The sequence below is a fragment of the Oxyura jamaicensis genome, chromosome 3 (assembly GCF_011077185.1).
Source record: "Oxyura jamaicensis isolate SHBP4307 breed ruddy duck chromosome 3, BPBGC_Ojam_1.0, whole genome shotgun sequence".
Lineage (NCBI taxonomy): Eukaryota > Metazoa > Chordata > Aves > Anseriformes > Anatidae > Oxyura > Oxyura jamaicensis.
In genome coordinates, this window is record NC_048895.1 from 77,111,270 (window position 1) to 77,133,813 (window position 22,544).

General features: G+C 40.1%; 1 protein-coding gene across 14 annotated transcripts in view; it reads right to left on the reverse strand.

The window, feature by feature from the left end:
* The window catches only part of KLHL32 (kelch like family member 32), a 128,616-nt gene that overhangs the window by 19,227 nt on the left and 86,845 nt on the right, over positions 1-22,544 (reverse strand). For 12 of the 14 annotated variants that reach the window (XM_035319994.1, XM_035319993.1, XM_035319987.1 and 9 more), the window contains one exon: positions 21,833-22,048. The exons of 1 other annotated variant lie outside the window; for it this stretch is intronic. In XM_035319994.1, the coding sequence (XP_035175885.1) occupies positions 21,833-22,048 (216 nt within the window). Of the gene's footprint in view, positions 1-20,500; positions 20,923-21,832; positions 22,049-22,544 lie in introns of those variants that run through there. One more of the 14 variants, XM_035319999.1, reaches the window with a different exon arrangement.

A 22,544-nucleotide genomic window follows, 5' to 3' on the forward strand; every position in this document is an offset into this window, starting at 1 on the left:
TAAAAAAAAAGCTTCACTGAAATCAGTAATGCTTAACATTTCACTAAAATCACAAATTTCTAAACCACCATAGCGATGGCATAAAGTGACACAAATATTCTGTTGGCACTCACTGGAGATGTACAATCTATTCCCACCTTGAACCAAGACTTTCTCCATCTTTTCCTACACTATTTCATCCCCAGCCATCTGTCCTGCATCTTTCTCTTCATTTATGAAAACTTTTAAATCTTGCTAAATTCAATCTATTGCAACTTCCTTGGGATCCTCTAAATGCAGCACCTAAAGGTATCTTTGGTCTACATTACTTCCATGTTTCCTTTCTAATGAGCAACTGCAACAGCAACAGGAGGAATAAGGTCTTCTGTATAGGAGCTACTGGCTGTAACCAGACTTAGCAGGTCTGAGGTTAGTTTGTAGAAGATCACTGCATCTTACTGTGCTAATTTAGGAGGCAGGGTTCAGAACCCAGGCACATCACTAGATCAGCTGGATGGTCTGCAGGCATTTGAAAATCAGCAAAGAAACTCCACTGGCTCTTAGAAAAGCCACTAAGATCTGGGAATCACGATGTCTTCAAATTCTCCCATCCACATCAATTCAAGCTACTGCTCAATACAATTTGACTACAGTATCCTATGGGACCCACACCTAATCTTTGGTACTCAAAGGCAGAGAAAAGGTGATGCAAGCTAAAAGCTATATTGTTTTCATCTCCTTGTCCTGCTATTGAAAACAATGACTGTTACTTGAATTTAAATGCCGTAAATTCATGTTGGGATACTCCTTAAAAATGATATGGCTGGGGATGAAATACCTGACAAATGCAGGTATTTATATGTATATTCATAGACTTCATGTCCATTTCCTAAACTGTGACAAAGGGCTATGGGACAGGTTCAGTGGCATTCGGGGCACTCACCAACTGAGCCTTAGACTTACACATTTCTGATGCAACATGCATTGTTATGGTGCTCTCTAGCAGAACGTGGTGTCTGACACCATGGAGGCATGGAAGAAAATCGAGTTATCTGGGAGGTGAACTGCTGTTCTAGTCAGCAGATGGTTTGGCAGCTATTGGAAGGCTGGAGGGGGAGAAGTTAAAAAGAAAGAAAATTAAGTTCCCTAACAATTTTTTTTGGGGTGTAGTAGAAATAGTCACTGACGGACTGCAAAACAGTTCTAAATTTCCTTTAGCATTAAAGGAGGCAAATATAACTCTCATGTACATATGGTGGAAGCGGAAACTTGTAATATATCAGTGAACGTCTGTGTATTTATCAGTGCAAGTTACATCACCTTTACTCAGCTTTTGTTTAATCCATACTTAGAAGCCTGGTGCCTTCATAGAAACTCCAAAATTTACCCCATCTATGCACCAATTACAGTACCTTTTTACCCCCTCCGGCAGCAGTGATTAGCAACTACAATCAGAATTGGCAAAATAAACTCAAAGCCATTATACACTGTATGACACTGCAAGGAGAGACAAGCAGATGTCTCTAAGGAGATACTGACAGCACCTGAAATCATAACTGTGTTTAAAACACAAACAGGCGAGCAAGCAAAAACAAAGAGACTGTCTACAATTGTGAGTTTTAAAATATTTGTATCACTGCTAAATAATTTACAAAACTAAGGGAAGACTCCTACTCCTAGTGTCATATAGGCACATTCTGTTTAAACCGCTAGAAGCTTCTTTTCCTATTAATTTTAATGTATGAATGTGTGTGAAAAAGAAGCTACCTATATCAACTTTAATAAATAATATATTTCGCCATATTCATCTTCTGAACTATGTAAATGACAAAAGTAGACCCTCAGAAGAACAGTGATTTTCAAGCCAGATTAATTCTCTTATTCTGAAGCCTTAACCCAAAGAGTCTGTCTTCTCCAAGGTTACATTACTTGATTTAGCAATGGACTACATTCTCAGAACTTCAGAAAACAAATGGAAAATAGGCTGCGGCACAGTTGAAGTGTACATCTAAACACACCTGCAGGTTGGATTGTGTTTTCATTGTCTGTACAATGGCAGCTTCTGCTTCAGCACAATGCTTCAACAGCCTGACTCACACAGCCTAGGAACGCAGCTCTTCCCTCCCTGCTATTAATGTTGTATGCAGCACATGAGTACCACAGCTGGAAAAGGTATTTGGGCATTGGAGGTTAAAGCTGAATTAAGAGTTTCACTCCTGCTTAAGATAGGCCTGTAACAGTTATCAGGTCTATTGGGCCACCAACTGGAACCTCGCCTTGCCTGTTCAGCATATCCCTAGGATCATTCTCACTAACCAGAAAAACCAAGCCACAGTGCAAAAGTTTGATACACTTGTTAGACATAAACTCATTTGGAAACTACTTTAAGTTACAATGTCAGCAACACGGAGAGTTTATGTCTCCAGAGTGAATACTCCTTGGACTCTGCAAGGGGCAGGGGCCACGGGAACTCCATTAAAGTCATCTTCGTCTGATCTTTAGTTGGTGTATTCATGTCACAGACCCACAGACCGCAAAGGAATTATGCTAGTTTATACTCTCTAAGGTCTCTAATAATTGAGATGAAGCAAAGAAGTGATAACGGTGGAAGAAAGGAGTGGGTTTTGTGTTTGTTTGTTTGTTTGTTTTTAGGAACAACAAATAAATAGAAATACTAAAGAAGGAAGGAGGGAGGGAGGAAGGGAGGGAAGGAAGAAAGGAAGGAAAGAAGCAGGAAGAGAAGGAAGGGAGGAAGGGAGGAAGGGAGGAAGGAAGCAATATCACCTAAGCTGTCTTTGTATTGCTTAAGATAAGAAAAAAATTAGGCTAGAAAAATCAAATTCATATATTTGTTCCATTAGTACACTGGATAGTCCTATAGATCAGCTCCTGTCAAAACCAGTCATGAAAGCAATAAAGCTACTACAACAATCACTTAAGGGAGCTGGGGAACTTCAAAAAGCAGAATTGGGTGTTTACTAGTTCAGCATTTGTTTTCAGCTTACACCGTATTGCTTTATATGTTCTTAAAACACAAGTTTTGATTATAAATTTGAACATGATTTGGCCTCTCCTTGAAGTTTACCTATTTCACCAAGTCTCCAACTTTCCAGACAGGAACCTCTTGTCTCAAAACCATCTCTCAATATCGGCTCTCTCAGTGGCTATTGTCAGCAGTCCCCTGGCTCTTCAAATCTCAAGGAGATTTGAATCTACAGGAGCAGAACCTATGGATAAACCAAAATTTTTACTAAAGCTCTGAAACAAAGTTCACTGAAGGCTCTGGAAGAACTTCCATGTTTTAAAATGGACAAGGATTTCCAAGGGGCCTGAATTTGGACCTCTCAGTCCTCCTCTCTCTCCAGAGACTATAGAGCAGAAAGCCCAGAAAGTTTGGGATATCGATTTAAATATTTTAGTTAAGGTGAGCTAAATTGGACTGTATATAACTTAAAAACAAATGGGGGAAGAGTTGTTTCTGGGGAAAACCAAAAACGCCCACAGTTTTTCAAAGCCACAGATTACACACAAACATTTTTAGAAATCTAGCATGTAAGTTAGTAAGTAACTACCTGGCACAGCAGCTGTATCAACCAGGCAGTACTTTACATTTGTCAGTATGGAAAATGAAGGACTCAGACCTAGATGTCACAGGGCCTTAGAGATACAAATCTTTTCTTTTTATTTCAAATTAAGAATGTGCATAAAAATAAGACTGTAATGAGCTGCATGTAGAACAATCAAAATTATGAGGTATTTGCATTTCTTTGCACCTTGAGCCAAACAACTACAAAATTATGCATAGAATTCTCTCAGTCTGAATCCAGTAAATATTAATAATCTCTGAATCAGCAATGATATGTCTTTTGCCCCTGAACCCTGAAGAGAGACTTTCCAACTCAAGAAGTTGTATTACACCGACTGAGACCGTCTTTACAAGGTGCTAGGCTGAGGCATACGTGTGTAGTCTGTGAAAATAATGCTGTGCCATCCCCCACCCTCTTTACACAGCGCCGTTTTAAAATTACCTGTTTGTCAGTTTTACAAATGTGTGTGTATGTAAGCAGCCCCCGGTGTGGCGCTGCATTAGCAAGCAGGCAAGCTTTCATTTGCACATTCCGATTTTACAATCAGAATTAAAACATTTACTCTGTTCGGGGTTAGTTGATAAACAGGGATTTAAAATTTTCCTTCCTTTTTTTTTTTTCTAATGCAAAAAAAATGAAAGAAAAATGTTCCTCTAGATGTATTATGCCTTTGGGCTCCATTTGAGGGAAGGGAAAAAAGACAGAGAAAGCTACTGTGAAGGTCACAGAGCGAAAGAACTTCCTCAGGGCACAGAATAAATTAAATCCCAAGGAAAAAATAAAATGTGATTTCCAGAGTGTGAGGCACAAACTCAAAATGACAATGATTGACAGCCAAACTATATCCGTGCAATATCGAAGACTGCACGTTCTCATTTACCTCAGTGTAGCCAGCAAGCGCCCATTAAACATCCGTCTGATGCCCAAATTAACCTTCTTGGCAAACTGAAAGAGGCACAAACTATCATAATCAACCTTTCATTATCACAGCAGCCTCTAGTTAAAGGGTCAGAATAATTGTGCCATCAGAGCCCTGATTGTTTTCAATCAACAGACGACTGGAGTGACAGCTCAGTGATGGAGTAGTTTGATGAAACCGCACCAGGCCTAATCAGAGCAGATGAAAGGAAGGCATGATTGGTGCAAATGAACAGTCGTGCCTCTCTTTTTCATTTACAATCTGAAATTACTCTTAAATTTACAGGGTTTTTTCTCCCTTATGAGTACCTCTGAAAGAATGTTTGACTTATTATGAGTTCTGACAGTGCAGAGTTATAAAACACAGGTAGGGTTTTCAGCTGAGGCTTTAAGTGGGTATTCAGCATAATTTTAACAAATTCACTCTTGAAAAGCACAAAATGACTAAAGACTTCCAATGACCTAACCTTTCAGTGCTGTTTGATTAGCAGAACAATTTATCAGTGCTCATATTCTTCATGTTAAGAGAAGATTAAAAAAATGGGCAAGGATCTCTTGGCCAATCTATTTATTGCAGCATGTTCTTGCTCATACACACACAGAGAAGAAAAAAAAAAAAAAGAACATTGCATTAATAATACTTTTCCTCTTACAACGAATAAGGGAATACAAGCAAAGGATTGTTTGGAGATGAAAGCAGAGACCAATTATCAGATGCAACAGACAGCATCAATATTTAGTTTTCTGGTGGGTTGTTCATTCCCACATTCTAAAGGATGGGCAAGGAATCTATCTCACACTTACCTTACCCATTAGCACAGAATCAGAGTGCCTCACAAATGAAAAGAAAAATTGAAAAATGGGGCTGCTGTGCCAAAATTTGAAAAGAATGGAAGACTTGAGTTTCCTGCATCTCCTCAGCTACAGTCCACTTCCACTCCTGGCCTCACCCATCTCCAGCCATGTGCTGTCCCATCCTCCCAGTAGCTATGTCAGGAAGGCACTGTAAATCAAAAGAACCTCTTTGTACCTCTGCAGGAAGCAACTATTGCAAGTGATGAGCAGTAAATCTGTTGTTCTCTGATCATATGTGACCTAGTCTGTCAGGCATCACAAAGTGCACACCAGTGCTCAGGTCAGCATACCATGACAAAAAAAGCAGCTCAGAAGCAGGTTAATTTGAATGGGGAGTGGGTAGAGAAGACTGACTCCCAAAGGCTTCTGAGGATAGAGAAGACTGAACACCAAAGGCTTTCTAAGAAATTTTGATTCTTGTATCATTTCCTCGCAGTACAGAATGGAAATTTTAATTCCTTAAAAGCTCAGGGCTGTAAGCAGAACATTTATCTAGACGGAAAACACAGACAGGTGCCCTAAAACGAAGAAGTTTGCACATCCTTGCAGACACAGAGGATGCTGCTTTCACTTGTTCTTGTTTCACTTCAGTTTATTGAAGTCTACTCATGATGTAACTAAATTCACAGGACCAGGTTTTCTGGAAAGAAAAGGGGATGCAAATTGATTTTAAATATCAAGCTAAGTAATCAGCTGGTATTTTCAAGTTATCGCACATCCCACTTCTGTAGATTGCCTGCATCTTCCTCTCAGCCAGCTCTGTCCACTGTCAAGGTACAGTCTGCACATAATGCTGTGGAACGTAGGTGCTTTTTCTATTTTACGGTGAGGGAATTCTTACCACCCTCAGATAGCATTGAGGCTCCAAACTCAGCCCAAATAAGATCCATTAGCTCCAAATCCTAGATAAAGGAAGCACAGCAAAAGTTGCCCAGTCTGCAATGGCTTGGTACTTCCCCTCAGTCCTTCAGTCCTTGCACTCAGCTGACAGCTGAGTTCCACCTTTATTTCCATTTCAAATATTAAAAGCCCAACCTTTTCCAAGTCTAAAGACGCTATTGACAATACATACATAGATTCAATGAACTCCTGGGAATGACCCCAGAACAATCCTAACATGTTAATGGAGATGGGAAATAAAAGTTTGGGAAGCTGCCACCACTCTCTTAGATGGAGTGAAGGGAAGACTCTGAAGAAAATGTTTCTCCACGTACTGGAACAATCTATCATCTTAAAGCATATCAGCTATGATGCATCAATCACCAGTTGCCCAATTTCCTCACAGGTCTGCTAGACAAATACATTGTCCTCCACAGTCCTCAACAAGTACAAGGAGGACAAAAAACCTACAAGACTTTGGCAGACTTCTTAGTCAAACAGCTTCATTAGTAGCAATTTTAACAGCTGTATCTTTTTTAAAAAATAAATACCTCCAGAAAACAAACTTATGAAGAGAGGAGGAATTCTTCATCCCAAAGATGAACTCTAGAATGTGAGCTTTCATCCTCCCAAGTACAAGATAATGATACTAGCCTTCCCAAAAGGGCTATTACTTATGAAAAACATTGTAAGAGAGGAAGTGGTAGATTCATTTTACAGGAATTTTATAGAAATACATAGGAAAAAAATGTCATTTTTATAGAAGGTTAGGAATTGAAAGTATACTTTTCAAAACTGTATTCACTTCTTCCAAACATTTTATTGCCTGCTATTTTGCTACTATTCCTAATTGTTAATGGAAATGAGACTTGACAGATACCTACCTAGAAGACATTGACTAACCTCAATAAAAATATTTCAGCTCTTTAGACTTGTGATAAAACAGCTATGATCAAAAATCAGCTTCATAAAAGTCTAACTGGACTACATTAATAAATAATATTATATATGGTAATTCATCATGTATTAAACCAATAAGTTGCTAAAACAGAAAAACTAAACTTTTCATCTACTCAAGCATGAAGTGAAGTAAGGTAGGGACAGAAGGTAAACTCTCAGCTGTTGTAAATTATCACAGCTCATGGAAGTTTGCCATTTTACACCTTCTGGGGAATCTGAACTTCAAAATTATATAGCACTTTCCTTCCAAGTATCTCAAAGCAATTTATAAGCTCTAAAACTCAAGTTTCTCTGTGAGAAGTGTACATTTCAACCACTTTCTAGACATGGGAACTAAGAGAGAGAAAAATTAAGTGATATGACAGAAGACAGCAATGGCACAGTTGACACTTAATCAATATCTTCTGTCCCTTCAACCTGTACACAACTGAGTCTCTTGTCTCCGCTATCAAAATCCTGTGGAGATTTTGTGCTTCATGGCACAGAATGAAGCCTGGTGAGATGTGGGTACCTGAAACAGAAGACATACTAGGTCCCTAAGTATCATCTGACAAAAGTGTTTAAGAAATTTTGAAGCTGAAAAGCACATCTCCATACTGACTGCAAAACACTGTATTCTTTCCCAACTTAGAGCAGCAAAGACAAAATTATCTTACATTGCACTTCCAGAGAATTGCATTCCTGTGCAATCAAGTCCTCAAACCGTAGAGTAGCTTCCTTTATGGTCATTTGGAGCTTCTATACAAAGGCAGACCTAAAAACGTGCTTCTTACACCTAACTCATTCTTCTGCTTTGATGGAGGGAACAAGCAAGGCCCAATGCAACCTCAAGCAATGACACTCCATACATACAACTGTACGTTTAAAACAAATATGAACTAGTGTGGAGCCCCTGTTGCAACAGCCTTCATGGATACCCCACTATTGACAACCTGTGCCCTGCAAGGAATATCAGAGCTGGAAGTGCACACACAAAAAAATAAATGAGCTGGGACAGATCGCACTGGAAGGGCTCTACTTACTGCTTCAATTAAAGTAACTTCTGTTTTTAACAGGATCATCCGAAAGGAGCATGGGGGGTGACAGTTTAACCAGTGCAAAGCAAAACAATAAAACCCAATCCCCAAACTGGCATCTGGATGTAACCTTGCTTCTTCCTTGCACACAGGTCCAGCCATACGGTGACTTAGAGAAGGGGAGCAACCCTCCAACCACCATCATAAGCATTCCTAAAATACAGTTTAACAGGTTCCTATGGATCCTAGTAGATCTGCCTCTCTGAACTATATTAAATGACAAGAAGCTCTGAGAAGAGAAGCTCTAACAACTCTTTTCCATCCATTTTCTAACTTATCATAGAACACTCCAGTTCAGCCCCTCTATTATTCGTCATAATAGTAAAAATCACATTGCTAGTTGAATTTATCTATTTTTTTATTGTTGTTGTTTTGCTTGTTTTAAAGTTGCAGTGAACAGAAGCTTATCTCTTTGTGAACTGAGCTATCTAACTAGGACCCTTAACTGTGATTTGTTTTTTAGTTTGAGGAGATCAAAGTTTATGATAGCATTAGGCCAACTTACATAACAATGGTTTCTCTTTTCTCAAACAGGTTACGGAAAGTGTGCATGGGAGGTGGAAGAAGAACCCACCCCCAACTCAGCAGCCATCATTTCAAAATCTAGAACTGTTCACCTTTATTTTTAGAGGAAACATTCAGGCTGACATCAAATGCACTGAAACTTTACACAGCCACGCTTAGCATTAAAATAAGTTGCTGGTACATAATTGTAACTGGAAGGGACAATCTCTCACCATACGATACACAGTGTTTTTATTGCTATTCCTCTTTCTATTTTTTCCCTTGAAATATACTTTTAAAGTACAGTGGCTCTCTAAGGATACAGGAATCTACAAGCTTTCATCAGTAAAAATTGTTAGAAAACTAAATAGGCACAAAATAGACAAAATTCTATAAAATATGCAGCACAGCTCTGTGAAAATTAGTCTAAATGGTTCTTGAATGTCAAAAGATTCCTATTCCTTCCTTCCCTATTGTTAGGGTATAATTTTATATGAGTTTAATAGGCAAATCCAACAAATCACATAAAAATTTATCATTTTCTATAATAATCTTGACAATAGCTATATAGGACTTATATGTCATTAATATCTTAGGTCACACAAAAATGCACATCAAAGTAAATACTCTTAGTCCATTTATATATATAGGTATGCTCTCAACATGCCATGTTACTACAAAATCACTGAGGTCAATTTTTCCAAGTGAAATCACCAGGTATTAACAGTGGTATCACCAGCATCTTCACTGCAAGAATAAATTTATTTCTGTTTTGTTCTTCTTTATTATTTTAATGAACTAAGCCCTCTGACAATGACAACATCAGTTTACCCTTACCTGGGTCTCATAGCCAAGTGCTGTCTGAGTTCCCCCTGCTTCCACTTCACTCATGCAATCATCAAACACCAGCCACTGAACTGCATGTCACAAATTTGTAAACTCAATTCTTCAACTCTGAAGCACTGCTGAAACTTGGACAGGACCACTAATATTAACTGTGGGAATATTTAAGCCTTTTCCTGTGAGCAGAAAATTTACTTCTGCTTTCTTCAAATTCCACTAAGAACTTGATTTAGCACGACGACAGTAAATACATATCTATTTTGGTATTTATTTCAGCTGATTTTCCACTTAGGAATTTGTTCCCCTGCTGCTTTTTTTTAAATACAAAAATAAAAATGATTCTGATTTAGATCCATCGAATGGTTTGGGTTGGAGGGGACCTTCAAGACCAACCAGTTCCACCCCCCTGCCATGGGCAGGGACACCTCCCACTAGATCAGATTGCTCCAAGCCCCATCCAACCTGGCCTTGAACACTTCCAGGGAGGGGGCATCCACAGCTTCTCTGGGCAACCTGTGCCAGTGCCTCACCACCCTCTGAGTGAAGGATTTCTTCTTCATATCTAACCTAAAACTATCCTCTTTTAGCTTAAAGCCATTTCTTCTTGTCCTATCACTACATTCCCTGATAAAGAGTTCCTCCCCAGCTTTCCTGTAGGCTTCCTTTCTGTACGAGGCCACTGTTTAGTCTTTAATCCCCATATGATGGGCTTCAGATTACTGCCGGACTCATTATTATTAAGCAATGAGTTTTTTCAAAATCAACTAATTGTCCCAAGAATGTAATTTATTTTTAAAAGTGACTTAAATACTTGAACACATTTGCAAACAAGGCTTTAAGATCTTGAATGTATTCCCATGAATTGGGAATGTCAGAGTTTACTTCCTGCAAGATTAAAACAAACATTAATTTATTATTAAAAATCAAATTTTATCTGAAGCAAAATGAAACAACTGCAACTGCTGAAAGGTGAACATCATAAAATTTATATGGTTTTAGCCAACCTGGAGTTTAATTTTCTTTCTCCATCTTCTTTGGTTTCAAGGTACAAATAGAGGCAATGCTTCTACCAGCTCTCAAAGTAAAACTGAAATGCAGAGCTGGGAATTCTCAAAAGAGCTTCTCATTTTCTATCATTTTCAACAAGCTTAAACCCATCAGAAACAGTATTAAACAGCTTTACTAGGATTTTGAAAGGGAAGAAATTACTGGCATTCATATCTGAAGGTAAGATGTTAACTAAGATAGTAGCACTGGACTGTCTCATTTGATCATTTGTGAGTTTTAGACTTTATTTATGCTGTTCTTCACCTTAAAAATGAAAGTAATGAGTATTTCCAACCATGTCTGGCTTTCACAACGCTATGAGCTATACAACTTTCTATCATGTAACCACATATCTGTGTATTATACAATTTTACAATTATACCTCAGTTAATCTCTAACAGGCCAATGCCACAAAGAGCAGAGCAGTCAACACAAAACCCACCATAACAGACTAATTCAAATGCAGAATGCAGTATCACAGAAGCTGTCTTGCTGTGTGCACACCTTGGTGTCCTCTTTTTGGCTTTCTAAATCAAAACACACATCCATTGCTTAGCTGAAGAAGTGACCTAAATTCAAGAGCTGTGGGCACAGCAGCCCTCCTAAATACCGGTGTGATGCTCTATGCTTTTCTGAAGTTAATCTGGGATAAATAAGGTGAGACAATGTTACTGTAGGACACTTAGGCAAAAGTAATGCCCTCCAGTAATTCCTCTATTGCTCACAGCAGTGGCAGCAAAATAATCAAGTTTTCTGATAGGAACTGACATGCAACAAAAAGAAAAAGTAGGAGAATACACAGTTGCTCCTAATATAACATTATTTTTAATACAAAGAATTCCATTCAGTACTGCCATTGTTTATAAAAAACAAACAAACAAACAAAAACAGGAATCAGATTAGCCAATATTGAAGAAATAACACGCAGAAACTTTTAGAAGTTCAGACCAAAGGAATACATGAAGTTCACAAAACTTTATGGAAAGTACCAGATTATGAGAAAGCTAGATTTAAACTAAGGAAGAAAAAGGGGGGAAGGTGTTTCATAAACTAAGGGGAGAGCACAAACAGGGGTAGCACTCATTTCCACCATAAGCCAAAATGGCAATACTATTATGAATGATGCAAAAACTATCGTGAAAAACATGTGTGACCTGAGCACACCAGCAGATCACGGCATGAAATTCAGCTGCCTACATCTACTGCCTCAATCCACTGCAGCAGGTACATATCCTGCCCAGTCTCCAGCTCCAGGTGGCACAGATCACCTTGATCTGTGCCACAGATCCTGTGCCACAGCTGCCAGCTTGCCCTACATGTCAGGGACATCCTACCAAAAATGCTGCACATACCTATGTTGACAAAAACGAATCCCACCCAAGCAGTCTGGAGGGACTGCAAGGAGTATTACCATTACAGTCAGTTCAGGGGAGGTACGTCTTATTTTGATAAGCCTTATGAAAATGAAACCTACATCCTATCACAGGTTCTGTTTTCACACTATTTTTCTTTTATGTTTTATTAACATAATCTTGCTTGCAGCTAGCCATGATACACAGCGCAACCATCACAGATCCAGCACAGTGGACACTGTGATTCACGAGCGACTCTTTGGCACTTTCATGTAGACTGCTCATGAAAAGTGAATTAAAAAGGGGTTGAAAACACAGCAAAATATGCACAAGAAATATGCTAATTTTCCCATGTAGCTTTATCAATTCACCTTGGCCTTGATATGCATCAAACTCCTTTTTTCTCTCTGCTTCTCATGATGAGAGGCTGACAGCCACGTTTTAGTGTGGTGGTTTTCTACTTAGGCTAAATACTCACCAGGGATGAGCATTAGACCACCAGACATGATTTTACTTATTGCCCAAGAGAGCACTTAAGCTTATTTCTTGAACAGTGAAAGGCTAATGCACTGTTTAAACACAACCTTGATTACTGAAATGCTCTCCTTTGCTTGCTATTTCGTATCATTACTTGTTTTGCAGTAAAACTTATGTCCCCATTTAGCAAGGCACTTAGTCCACATTTTGTCACAACATACATATACCACTGAGAAACACAAATTTTGCTCTCTCCGTATTAAAAATTGCTCAGTAGAATCAAATGATTGACAGTGCAAAAAACCTGAAGTACTGCACTGATGGAATGGCAAGTTTGTGCTGGAACATGGTAACCCACTTCTAGTCACTGCTGTTCTGCGTAGGAAACTGCGGGCATCACTGGAGATGGATGGAAGATGTCAGAGGGCCTGTCTTTGACAGGGAACTCTTCCATCGTAACAGCCTGCCATAATGTGTGCACAGCAGAAGTTCTAACAGCACTGAACCCTGCGGGATTCCTGCAGGAGAATATCCTTGGCCCTCCACAAGTCGCACCACGAGATTCAAAATGGAGCTGAAGTGCAAGAAAAGGCAGTTAAAAATTGGGCACTTAACCCTTCTGAAGAAGAGGATGAATAGGTGTGTAGTGAAAAAGTTGGATTTATACATTTTTATAAAACAGGCACTTAACAACTCTTATTGACCTATGGCACTGTAGTCTGTCTTTTATTTTTCTATATATTCAAGAAATGATGCTTCTTTAATATGGAAACCAAATATTGCTTTTGCACTTCCCATTTATAGCAATGAAGGAGTAACTAGTGCTACACTTTCCCATGTGGATAATTCGCTTCATGAATACAAGTTCACAAGTTGCACACAAGTTAACAGGCCTGGAATGCCTTGGGAGCCTAGCCCTGGAAAAGACCCAGCACAGCTGAGTCATACTTTCTAGCTGAATAAACTGCTTGCAGAGTTTTTTCTGCCCATTGTTCCTAGACTACTTGCTTATCAGTTGATAATCAAGAAAACGAGTTATGTGGCAAAATAAAACCCCATCTCAAACTTCCTAATCCTAACATCGAAAGCACTGGTGAACACTAAAGTTGATCTATTTTTAAAGTTAACTGTTTAAAAATATATCTCTTTCAACAACTTAGTTAACCAGCAGCAGGGGAGGAATAACCTAATCTATACTGATGCCATGTTAAGACTCTTTGCTTAGACATCAAGAAATCACCTTGGATCAAGTGCAGTGTTTAATAAAGCATTATCTGACCAGTCACAGAATGGCTGAGGTTGGAAGGGACCCCTGGAGGTAATCTAGTCCAACCCCCCTGCCAATATCCTGCTGGGAGACTGAATGATCCAGTAGATATGTCTAACTATTAGCTTGATCCTTAACATATGAGCACTTAGGCCTTATGACACTGAAGTTTTTAATCATGAATGTGACAAGACATAACAATAAAGATTTTACATACAGAAAACTTGCTCTTGAGACAGTCACATTTATCATAGAGCCACATGATCTTCATTAAAATTCCTACTCATCATTGGTGACTTGTGTTCTTTTAATAAAGTTAATATTTTCTCCTACAGTGTGAACTGTTTCATTTGGTAAAACACCTTCTGTGGAAAATGCAGACTTACTCTACTTTCGAATGGTATAGTAATGAAAATTACATTTTCTGTAGGCATTGGTTTCACTTTCATTCAAGACAAAATTGTAAAGTACTGAACTTTAAAGTTTTTGGAATTTTTAATATAGGAATTGAAAATACCCATATTTTGGATGGTCCCTGTTGGTCCCTTCCAAATTGGGATATTCTATGTATACATGATGGAGATTAAAATAAATAGGAAAATATTGTACAGTGCAGTTTATATGAATGCAACTGGTACTTATATATTTTGAGTTTTAAGTTAATTTATAAAAACTGCTTTTTTCACTTTCTTCAGAGGACTTTTTGGCTAGTATGTGGAAGCACAATATATTCCTAAATCTTCAATAAATGACAAAAAGTAGTCCAGTACAGCAGACTGGAGACTGTTTAACCCTCAACATCTGTATTGGCACTCTGTATGATCGATCACTGAATTGTGTGCATCTGGAAAGCTTATTCACAAAACAGTACAGCCAGTTTACAACCAGTTATGTCTAGTTCCTCTTTTAGGATCACGATGACGCTGGCAGCAGTGGACAGGGGCCATCAAAGTATGTGACTGCATAGTGTGTAAGCATAAAGATCAGGTAAAGCTAGCAGTGACGTGTATTCCTGTCCTGGATGGACTTCTGCGCTTGAGGCAGCAACCATAGAATCACAGAATGGTTTGGGTTGGAAGGGACCTTAAAGATCATCTAGTTCCAGTCCCGCTGCCATGGGCAGAGACACCTCCCACCAGACCAGATTGCTCATAGCCCCATCCAGCCTGGCCTCCAGGGATGGGGCATCCACAGCTTCTCTGGGCAACCTGTGCCAGAGTCTCACCAGCCTCAGAGTGAAGAACTTCTTCCCAATATCTAATCTAAACCTTTTTTTTTTTTTTTTTTTTTTTTTAGTTTAAAGCCATTCCCCCGTTTAATGGCTTTACTCACTTTTCATTACACCCCCTGACAAAGAGTCCCTCCCCAGCTTTCCTGCAGGCCCCCTTTAGGTACTGGAAGGCCACTATAAGGTCTCCCTGGAGCCTTCTCTTCTCAAGGCTGAGCAACCCCAACTCCTTCTGCCTGTCTTCATAGGAGAGGTGCTCCAGCCCTCTGATCAACCTTGTGGTCCTCCTCTGGACTTGGTCTAATAGGTGCGTGACCTTCTTGTGCTGGGGCCCCCAGAGCTGAATGCAGCACTCAAGATGGGGTCTCACAAAAGCAGAGGAGAATCACCTCCCTTGCCTTGCTGGCCACGCTGCTTTTGATGCAGCCCAGGAAAAGCCAGGTTGGCTTTTTAGGCTGCAAGTACACATTGCTGGCTCGTATTGAGCTGCTTGTCAACCAGCACCCCCAGGTCCTTCTCATCAGAGCTGATCTGAGGATCAGCCATCCACACTGTTGTGTTTGGTATTATGAAAAGGCTAAATCAGGTTTCTAGTCAGTAGCAACTCTGATCATTAACTTGTTTCAGTAGAAGCTTATCTATCCCATATTCAGCACACCTCCTTCTAAATCATTTATTCGGACAATATTGACCATATTATTTTTCAGTTTGATTATAGTTTTATAGTAATGGTGAACTCATTAAGTATTACATACGCATGTAAACAATACACTAAATAATCCAGTATGCATAATTTCTTTTGTTAACAAGAGATTCTAACCCTTGGAGATCTGAAGAAAAATGGGTTGAGGCAGGATTGCATGGGGCAGCCTTTCTCTCTGGCAAGCCCAATGGCCTGGGGGAGCCAGCCCCAGAAAAGGGGCCCTCAGCCCCCTAACCCTCCTCCTCCCTCCATGTGAGGGCATCTTCCAGGCTGCTCCCAGCACAGCTGCCTTTGGGCCACTCGTGTTCACAGAATCACAGAATAGTCTAGGTTGGAAGAGACCTCCAAGATCACCTAGTCCAACCTCTGACCTAACACTAACAAGTCCTCCACTAAACCATATCCCTAGGCTCTACATCTAAACGTCTTTTAAAGACCTCTAGGGATGGTGACTCAACCACTTCCCTGGGCAGCCCGTTCCAGTGACTAACAACCCATTCAGTAAAGAAGTTCTACCTAATATCCAACCTGTGTTGGGCATCACAGAGGCTTGCTGAGGTCACAGTGGCCACCGCTGCCCCACCTTTGCCCCAGGCCCTATAAAACAGGACCCTTGCAGCTGGCCCACCACTTGCTCAGCTACTCGGTCCTCTGAGAGCCAGCGTACACGGCAGGAAGAAGGCTAGAGAAGGAGCAAGGCAAGCGGCAGCCTGCCTCGGTGTGAGGACAGCAAAGCAGTGTGAGGAAGCAGCTAATGAGAGGAAGATGTGTCATGGGCAGAGGGACAGCACCTCCGGCACAAAAGACACCAGTGCCCGGGGGACATCTGGTGCCCGGCCCACAGACACGTATCAGCGATATCACTGGCACCACTGCAATGTGGGGAACAGGCCGGCCCCTCAAACGTACAGCGACAGGGGCCTGGGCCTAACCAAGGGTGCAATGGTGGTGTGGAGCAAAGGCAGGAGCGTGAGGCAGACAGCCGTGGGGAGCAGAGGCGTGCCTATCGGCCAGAATGCAGCGTGGGACCCAGCCATGGCTGTAAAACAGATGGCAGCGTTGAACCCATGCCTGGAAATGAACTGGACAGCGGCATGGGGCCTAAACGTAGAACTGGGCAACCCCCTGGTTCGGTACCCTGGCCTGAAAATATTCCTGATGGAAGGCATCCCGTGTGGGCAGTCCCAGGCAAGGACTGGCTTGTCCTCCTGCCTAACACCGTGGAGCCCATGGAGGTGGGTCCACAAGAAGAGGTGGAGGAACCCATGGAAGTGGGTCCACCTCGGCCACATCAGACCTGGGACTACCCCAGCAGGTCTTTGCTCTGTGCCATCAGAGAACACCAACAGCTTCACAGCAGGGGCCAGCGAGCTCCCTGCTCATCATTGCTCAGGCTCCATCCCAAGCATTAGCTTGGAGCCACCAAACACCCAGCAATAAAGAACTCTTGCCAATTCTCAGGGGTTTTGCGAGTGCTTCTTTCCCATCCGCCAGCCCTTGTGCGAGAGGTGGCAGCCCTTCTGCACAGAGCCTCAAGGAAGAGCACAAGAGAGGACCCAGCTTCCTTTGGGCTGCTGTGCTGGGGTGACAGGAGGAGTCCCCAGGGGCCACCATGCACCTTTAACATTTGTTAAAATAGACCGAGGGGTGAAAATAGTAGCGTGTAAGCAATTATAGGTGGCTAATTTCTTATATTAGTTTCTATATCTGAGTAATTGGTAACGACAGACATGAAGGCCGAGGTACTCAGCAACTTCTTTGCCTCCATCTGCACTGTTAGACGGACTTCCCAAGTCTTTCATTTCCGTGAATCCATAGATGGAGGCTGCAGGATCAAAGTCCCACCCACTGTAAGTGAAGAGCACATTCGAGACCACCTGATGAATCTAAACACGTACAAGTCTGTGGGACCTGATGACATGAATCCCAGGGTCCTGAGGGAACTGGCTGATGGAGTTGCCAAGCCTCTCTCCATCATAGCTGAAAAGTCCTGGCAGTCGGGCGATGTCCGTGGTGAGTGGAAAAATGGAAACGTCATGCCCCTACTCTTCAACAATTAAAACAAAGAACTGGACAAAGAGAACTACTCTTCAACAGTTAAAACAATTAGGACACATTCCTTCTTAGAAAGAGTGGTCAGGCATTCGGACAGGTTGTCCAGGGAAGTGGTGGAGTCACCGTCCCTGGGGGTGTTCAAGGAAAGGTTGGACGTGGTGCTTAGGGACATGGTTTAGTGGGTGAAATTGGCGGTAGGGGAATGGTTGGACCAGATGATCTTGAAGGTCCTTTCCATCCTTAATTTTTCTCTGATTCTATGATTCTATATTACAACTAAGTCTAATGTGAGTTTATTATTACCTAAATCCTGGGCTTGCTTTCTACTTGCTTGGTTCCCGCAAGAAGCCCTCTCCTGCTAGATTTCTCTGAGAACCCATTTTGTTGTACAAGGTTGGTTACCTTGCCAATTATCAAGGGAAAGAATTCATCTGCTTCCTTAAAGCAGAGCCAATGAGCCTTTTTAGTAATGGCCAATTATGAAAAGATTCACTTTTCACTTCATGATAAACTAGACATTTATGTCCTCATCATGACCATTTCCTGTGAAAAAAAGCATGCACAGCTCATGACAAAGAGCAAAAGTACTGAAGAATTAGCTTTTTTCCCCCAGTTTCTTCAAGATTTTCCCATGTTTCTTCCTTTAATATTTTTTTTCCACGTCACTGCTTTAAATTTACTCACACCTAAGCGAGCTGACAAATCACAAACGATATCTCATAATCTCACACAATAGTAAAATGTAAAAATCAATATGAAAACAAACCCTATGTCACCTAATAATAATAGTTACTGGCTTAGCCTAGTTAAAAAAAAAAAAAAAAAATCATTATATTGAAGCTAACATGTTTCTCCCATTTCCCATCCTACAGAGGGTTTCTGGTGGCTTGTCTTTCTGCTTATTTAAGAAATATACAATTATATTCATAGTCTATTTTCTCCACTAATTTAAGATACCTACACCAGGCCAAAGAGTTTCAGTACACTTTAAGAGGTAGAAAGGGAAATGAACTAAGAAGTTTGTCTACTTTAACCTGGTTTGGAAGTCACCTTTTTCCTTCTGAAAGAATACAAAGGAATTACTACATTATGTTACACTAATCCACATCCTAATAAATTGTCATTAATGTTACTGTTTAATTTTCTGAAGCTTGGTTTGCTCAAGGTTGTATTTTACAATATTCACTGGAATTGGGCAATTCATAATTGATAGTCTAACAAAAATCCAAAATGTGACGGATATGAGGTGCAGTCCCTTCAGTTTAAATCACATTCAAGCATCATCACTCTGTGTACTTTGATGCATTAAAATAACTACCTTAATCTTTATGTGCATTAGGATCGAATCACCCAGTGGACATTGGGAATTTAAACTATCAAAAATAACTGAGCTCTGCAGACAATGACATCCTGTCCTAGGGTTTGTTGAGGGAAGCTTTAATTTGTGCTTAGGGCTTCAAGGGAGCCCTACCAGTAGAGGTGCCTTGGGGACATCGTGAACTCATATTGCCATAACATGCATGCACGTGTGTGTGCGGGAGGCCACACTAGTCACAGGTAAGACAGACAAATGAAATGGTAGCATCCCCCATCAGCTTTTCTATTATCTGCCCCACTTTGTGCCAATTTCCTCTAGCTTCCCCAACACCTCTTGCTTTGCTGTTCTTCCTTAAGACATGGGATGGGGATTTGTCAAAGTCAATGAGCACTTTATTACAGTGAGAGTGCTCAGTAATGAACAATTCAGCAATTTAATGAGATTCTGTAGATCTGTCTCCAGCCTGTCCATCAAGTTTCACTTCTATAAAGCACCCTGACACTAATCCTCTGGCATACCCAATCTTCACCCTGGGCTGAATATTAGATTCTTCCATGGTATATTGCATTACCACTATAACCTTAGCAAAAATGATGAACTTAACTACACTTGAGGCAATATAGCCAGTCTGATTTGATTTTCCTCTATTGGGTTGACTACGAGGGAATTACTTATTTACTAAGATAAAGCAAAAACAGTTTCTTATTGCCTTCTGAATGCCCAAATTGGTAAATATTTATGTATGTCTTTTAATTCATCCTGGGGAGCTGGAATATTTATAAAATATATATTTATTCCTGGTTGTACAGACTGAATTAAAAGACACATACACATTTTGCCTACAGCAGAAAATCAGTTTAAAAAATTCTTCGTAACAGCATTAGTAACCTTTGGAGAGGCAATTATGATAACACTTAAATGGACAGTGTGGAGTTTGTTGTCACTCAAAAAGCACCATATTACCTATAAGTATCTCTTCCCAGTATGACCCTGCAACAGAAACATAGGCTTTGTCAGATTTGCCTCATGACATTAATTAACCAGAGCGAACACGATTAAGAAAATTATTTCTGAGTTCTTCTTGCAGGACGGGACAATGACACAGAATTTAAAGATCACTTTCCAAACTTTATTCCAGTAGCTTGCATGGCACATAGGATGCTGTGTATGCTTGTTCATTATTGAGCTGGCATTAAATAATACCTACGCAGCTTTCTGTAGCAATTTTTCTAGCAAAAGTATCTCCAAGTGCATAGCAAGTGAACCTGCAGTGAACCTGCAGAAAAACAATGATAAAAGCAAATTGGCCAATCAGCCATGCCCCATATATGAACTTGTACATCAAAAACTTTTCTGATAAACAGAATATGGGCTAGGACTCCAGAGTATCCTGCCTAAAAACAAAACGAAACGAAACAAAAACCTATCACAGGTAGTGTGCTGCAGGTTCTCTTGTAAAGACATCATCCTCTAGAGAGCAGAGCAAGAAAGAGCCTAGCTTTATATTACTATCTGCAGAAAATATCTTTGTAAAATACTCCATAATCTAGCCTCAAAGTTTTGGGAAACAGTGTATCAGTTATCAGACTGAAGGGTTAAGTTGCACTTGCATATTGTCTTTGTGGTTTGAAGGGCTTAACTAGGCATTTTTATTTTTTAAGAACACTTTGTTCCTTCGTGGCATTATTCATCCACAGAACATGAAGTGCCCTACAAAAGAATATATGTTTTACCTTTTGAGAAAGCGATGGCATATACATGAAATAAGTTGCTTTAAAAATCTGAAACATAAGTAGATAAGTAATAGAGATTTAAATAAATATAAAACATTCTTCTGACACTGTCTTCTCTGCTGGGCCAAGATAACCCACTTCCTAAAAGAAAGCACAGGTGTCTTTCAAGCAAATTACATTCTACCTTGAAATACCCTGAAATACTTTCCTTCTGTAAAATATGACAGTGAAAAAGAAACCAAAAAAAGTGTTTGGGTAACAAACGTTACAGAGATTTACTTCCACTATATCATGAGCTGCAATTTTTGCAGACATATGACGGGAATGTTTCCAAGGACAGATTTTGTTTTAGTTTTTGTGTTTCTCTTTACAGACTAGACGTTTTTTCGTAATAGGTGTTTTTTCCTCCCACACTAGAGGTTATAACATAATGCTTGTATCTTGCTAATATTCTATGGCAAGCAACTTGGTGCTTTTCTGGATCCAACTTTTTTTTTTTTTTTTTAAAGGAAATGTTTGCCACCTCCAACTTCTTGCCACAAACCTACTGAAGCCTCCATTCATCTCCGAGCAGAGCAGTCTGTGTGACGATCCTCTAGTTTGATTCAGGCAAAATTCAGGCAAAATCTGTTGCTGTGGCCTAAACAATTTCAAGGACTAACAAAGTTTCTCTGAAGTGAATGGGACAGACTGCAGAAGCAGGTTTGTCACCAGATTTGTAGCATTAGCCTCACCAGAGATGACAACAAGAGAGTCACATGCATTGGCCATCTCTTCTCACCAGCAAAGTTTTGATCTGGAAGAAAATCTCTGGCCACATTCAAACAAAACAAGTTAACTAATAAAACAGAGTTCTCTTCAGAACAAACTAACTGCATTAACACAACATGATGTTTTTAAATTTCATTTAGAAATTTCCCTTGGTTGTTACTCACAGCTTTTCTGCAAGCACTTAATTCTCCCTCAAGATTGCTCCAGGGATCCAAAGCAACAGAGCATTGTTATGGTTTAGAGAGTATCACACATTCTGCTTGTTCACCGGTCTCCTTACCTGCCAGATTTGTTCTTCACTGAGTGAAGTGAGTCTATCACTTTTAAAAACCTCTCGAAGGAGACAGTATGGGAGTGCCAGGACTTCTTCAGGATGATTCTTCAATAGCTCAGAGAGATGTTTTACTAAGAAGTCAACCACTGCATTCTCCAACAAAGTGAGGTTGAAGAGGTCCGCAAGCTTATACAGGTCCAAGTAATTAAAACTATTTAATTCCTAAATGGGTGAAGCAAACAAAATACGTCTCAGAAAAAAAGAACAACAACAATGCCAAATAAAGGGGGAACAAAAAAAACACAGATCTCAGATAATGAAGAAGGTTGTTCTTTTGGAAGCTGGGGAGAAGGAAGGTAATACAACTTGAAATTAATTAACACAGCTTCATTCAGAATGTATGTGCAAATGTTAACAGTGCATATGCAAATATATATGATACTACTCATTTATTTTGGAACTGCTACAGTTACATATGCATACAGCATCTATAAGAAATATGCCTTAGTACATAAAATAACAAACCAGCAGGATTTACACTGTATGACGAGAGCTTGCGGGAGTTAATAAATGGATTAAAAAATGTATTTGTTAACTACAATGGTTTGGTACAAAACAGTTGTTTCTCGTTATTTACTGTTCTGATCGAACTAGAGCACCTGTGCAGTACAATTTTTAGTTCCATGAAACCTCACAAACTACAAGACTGTGAGCTACA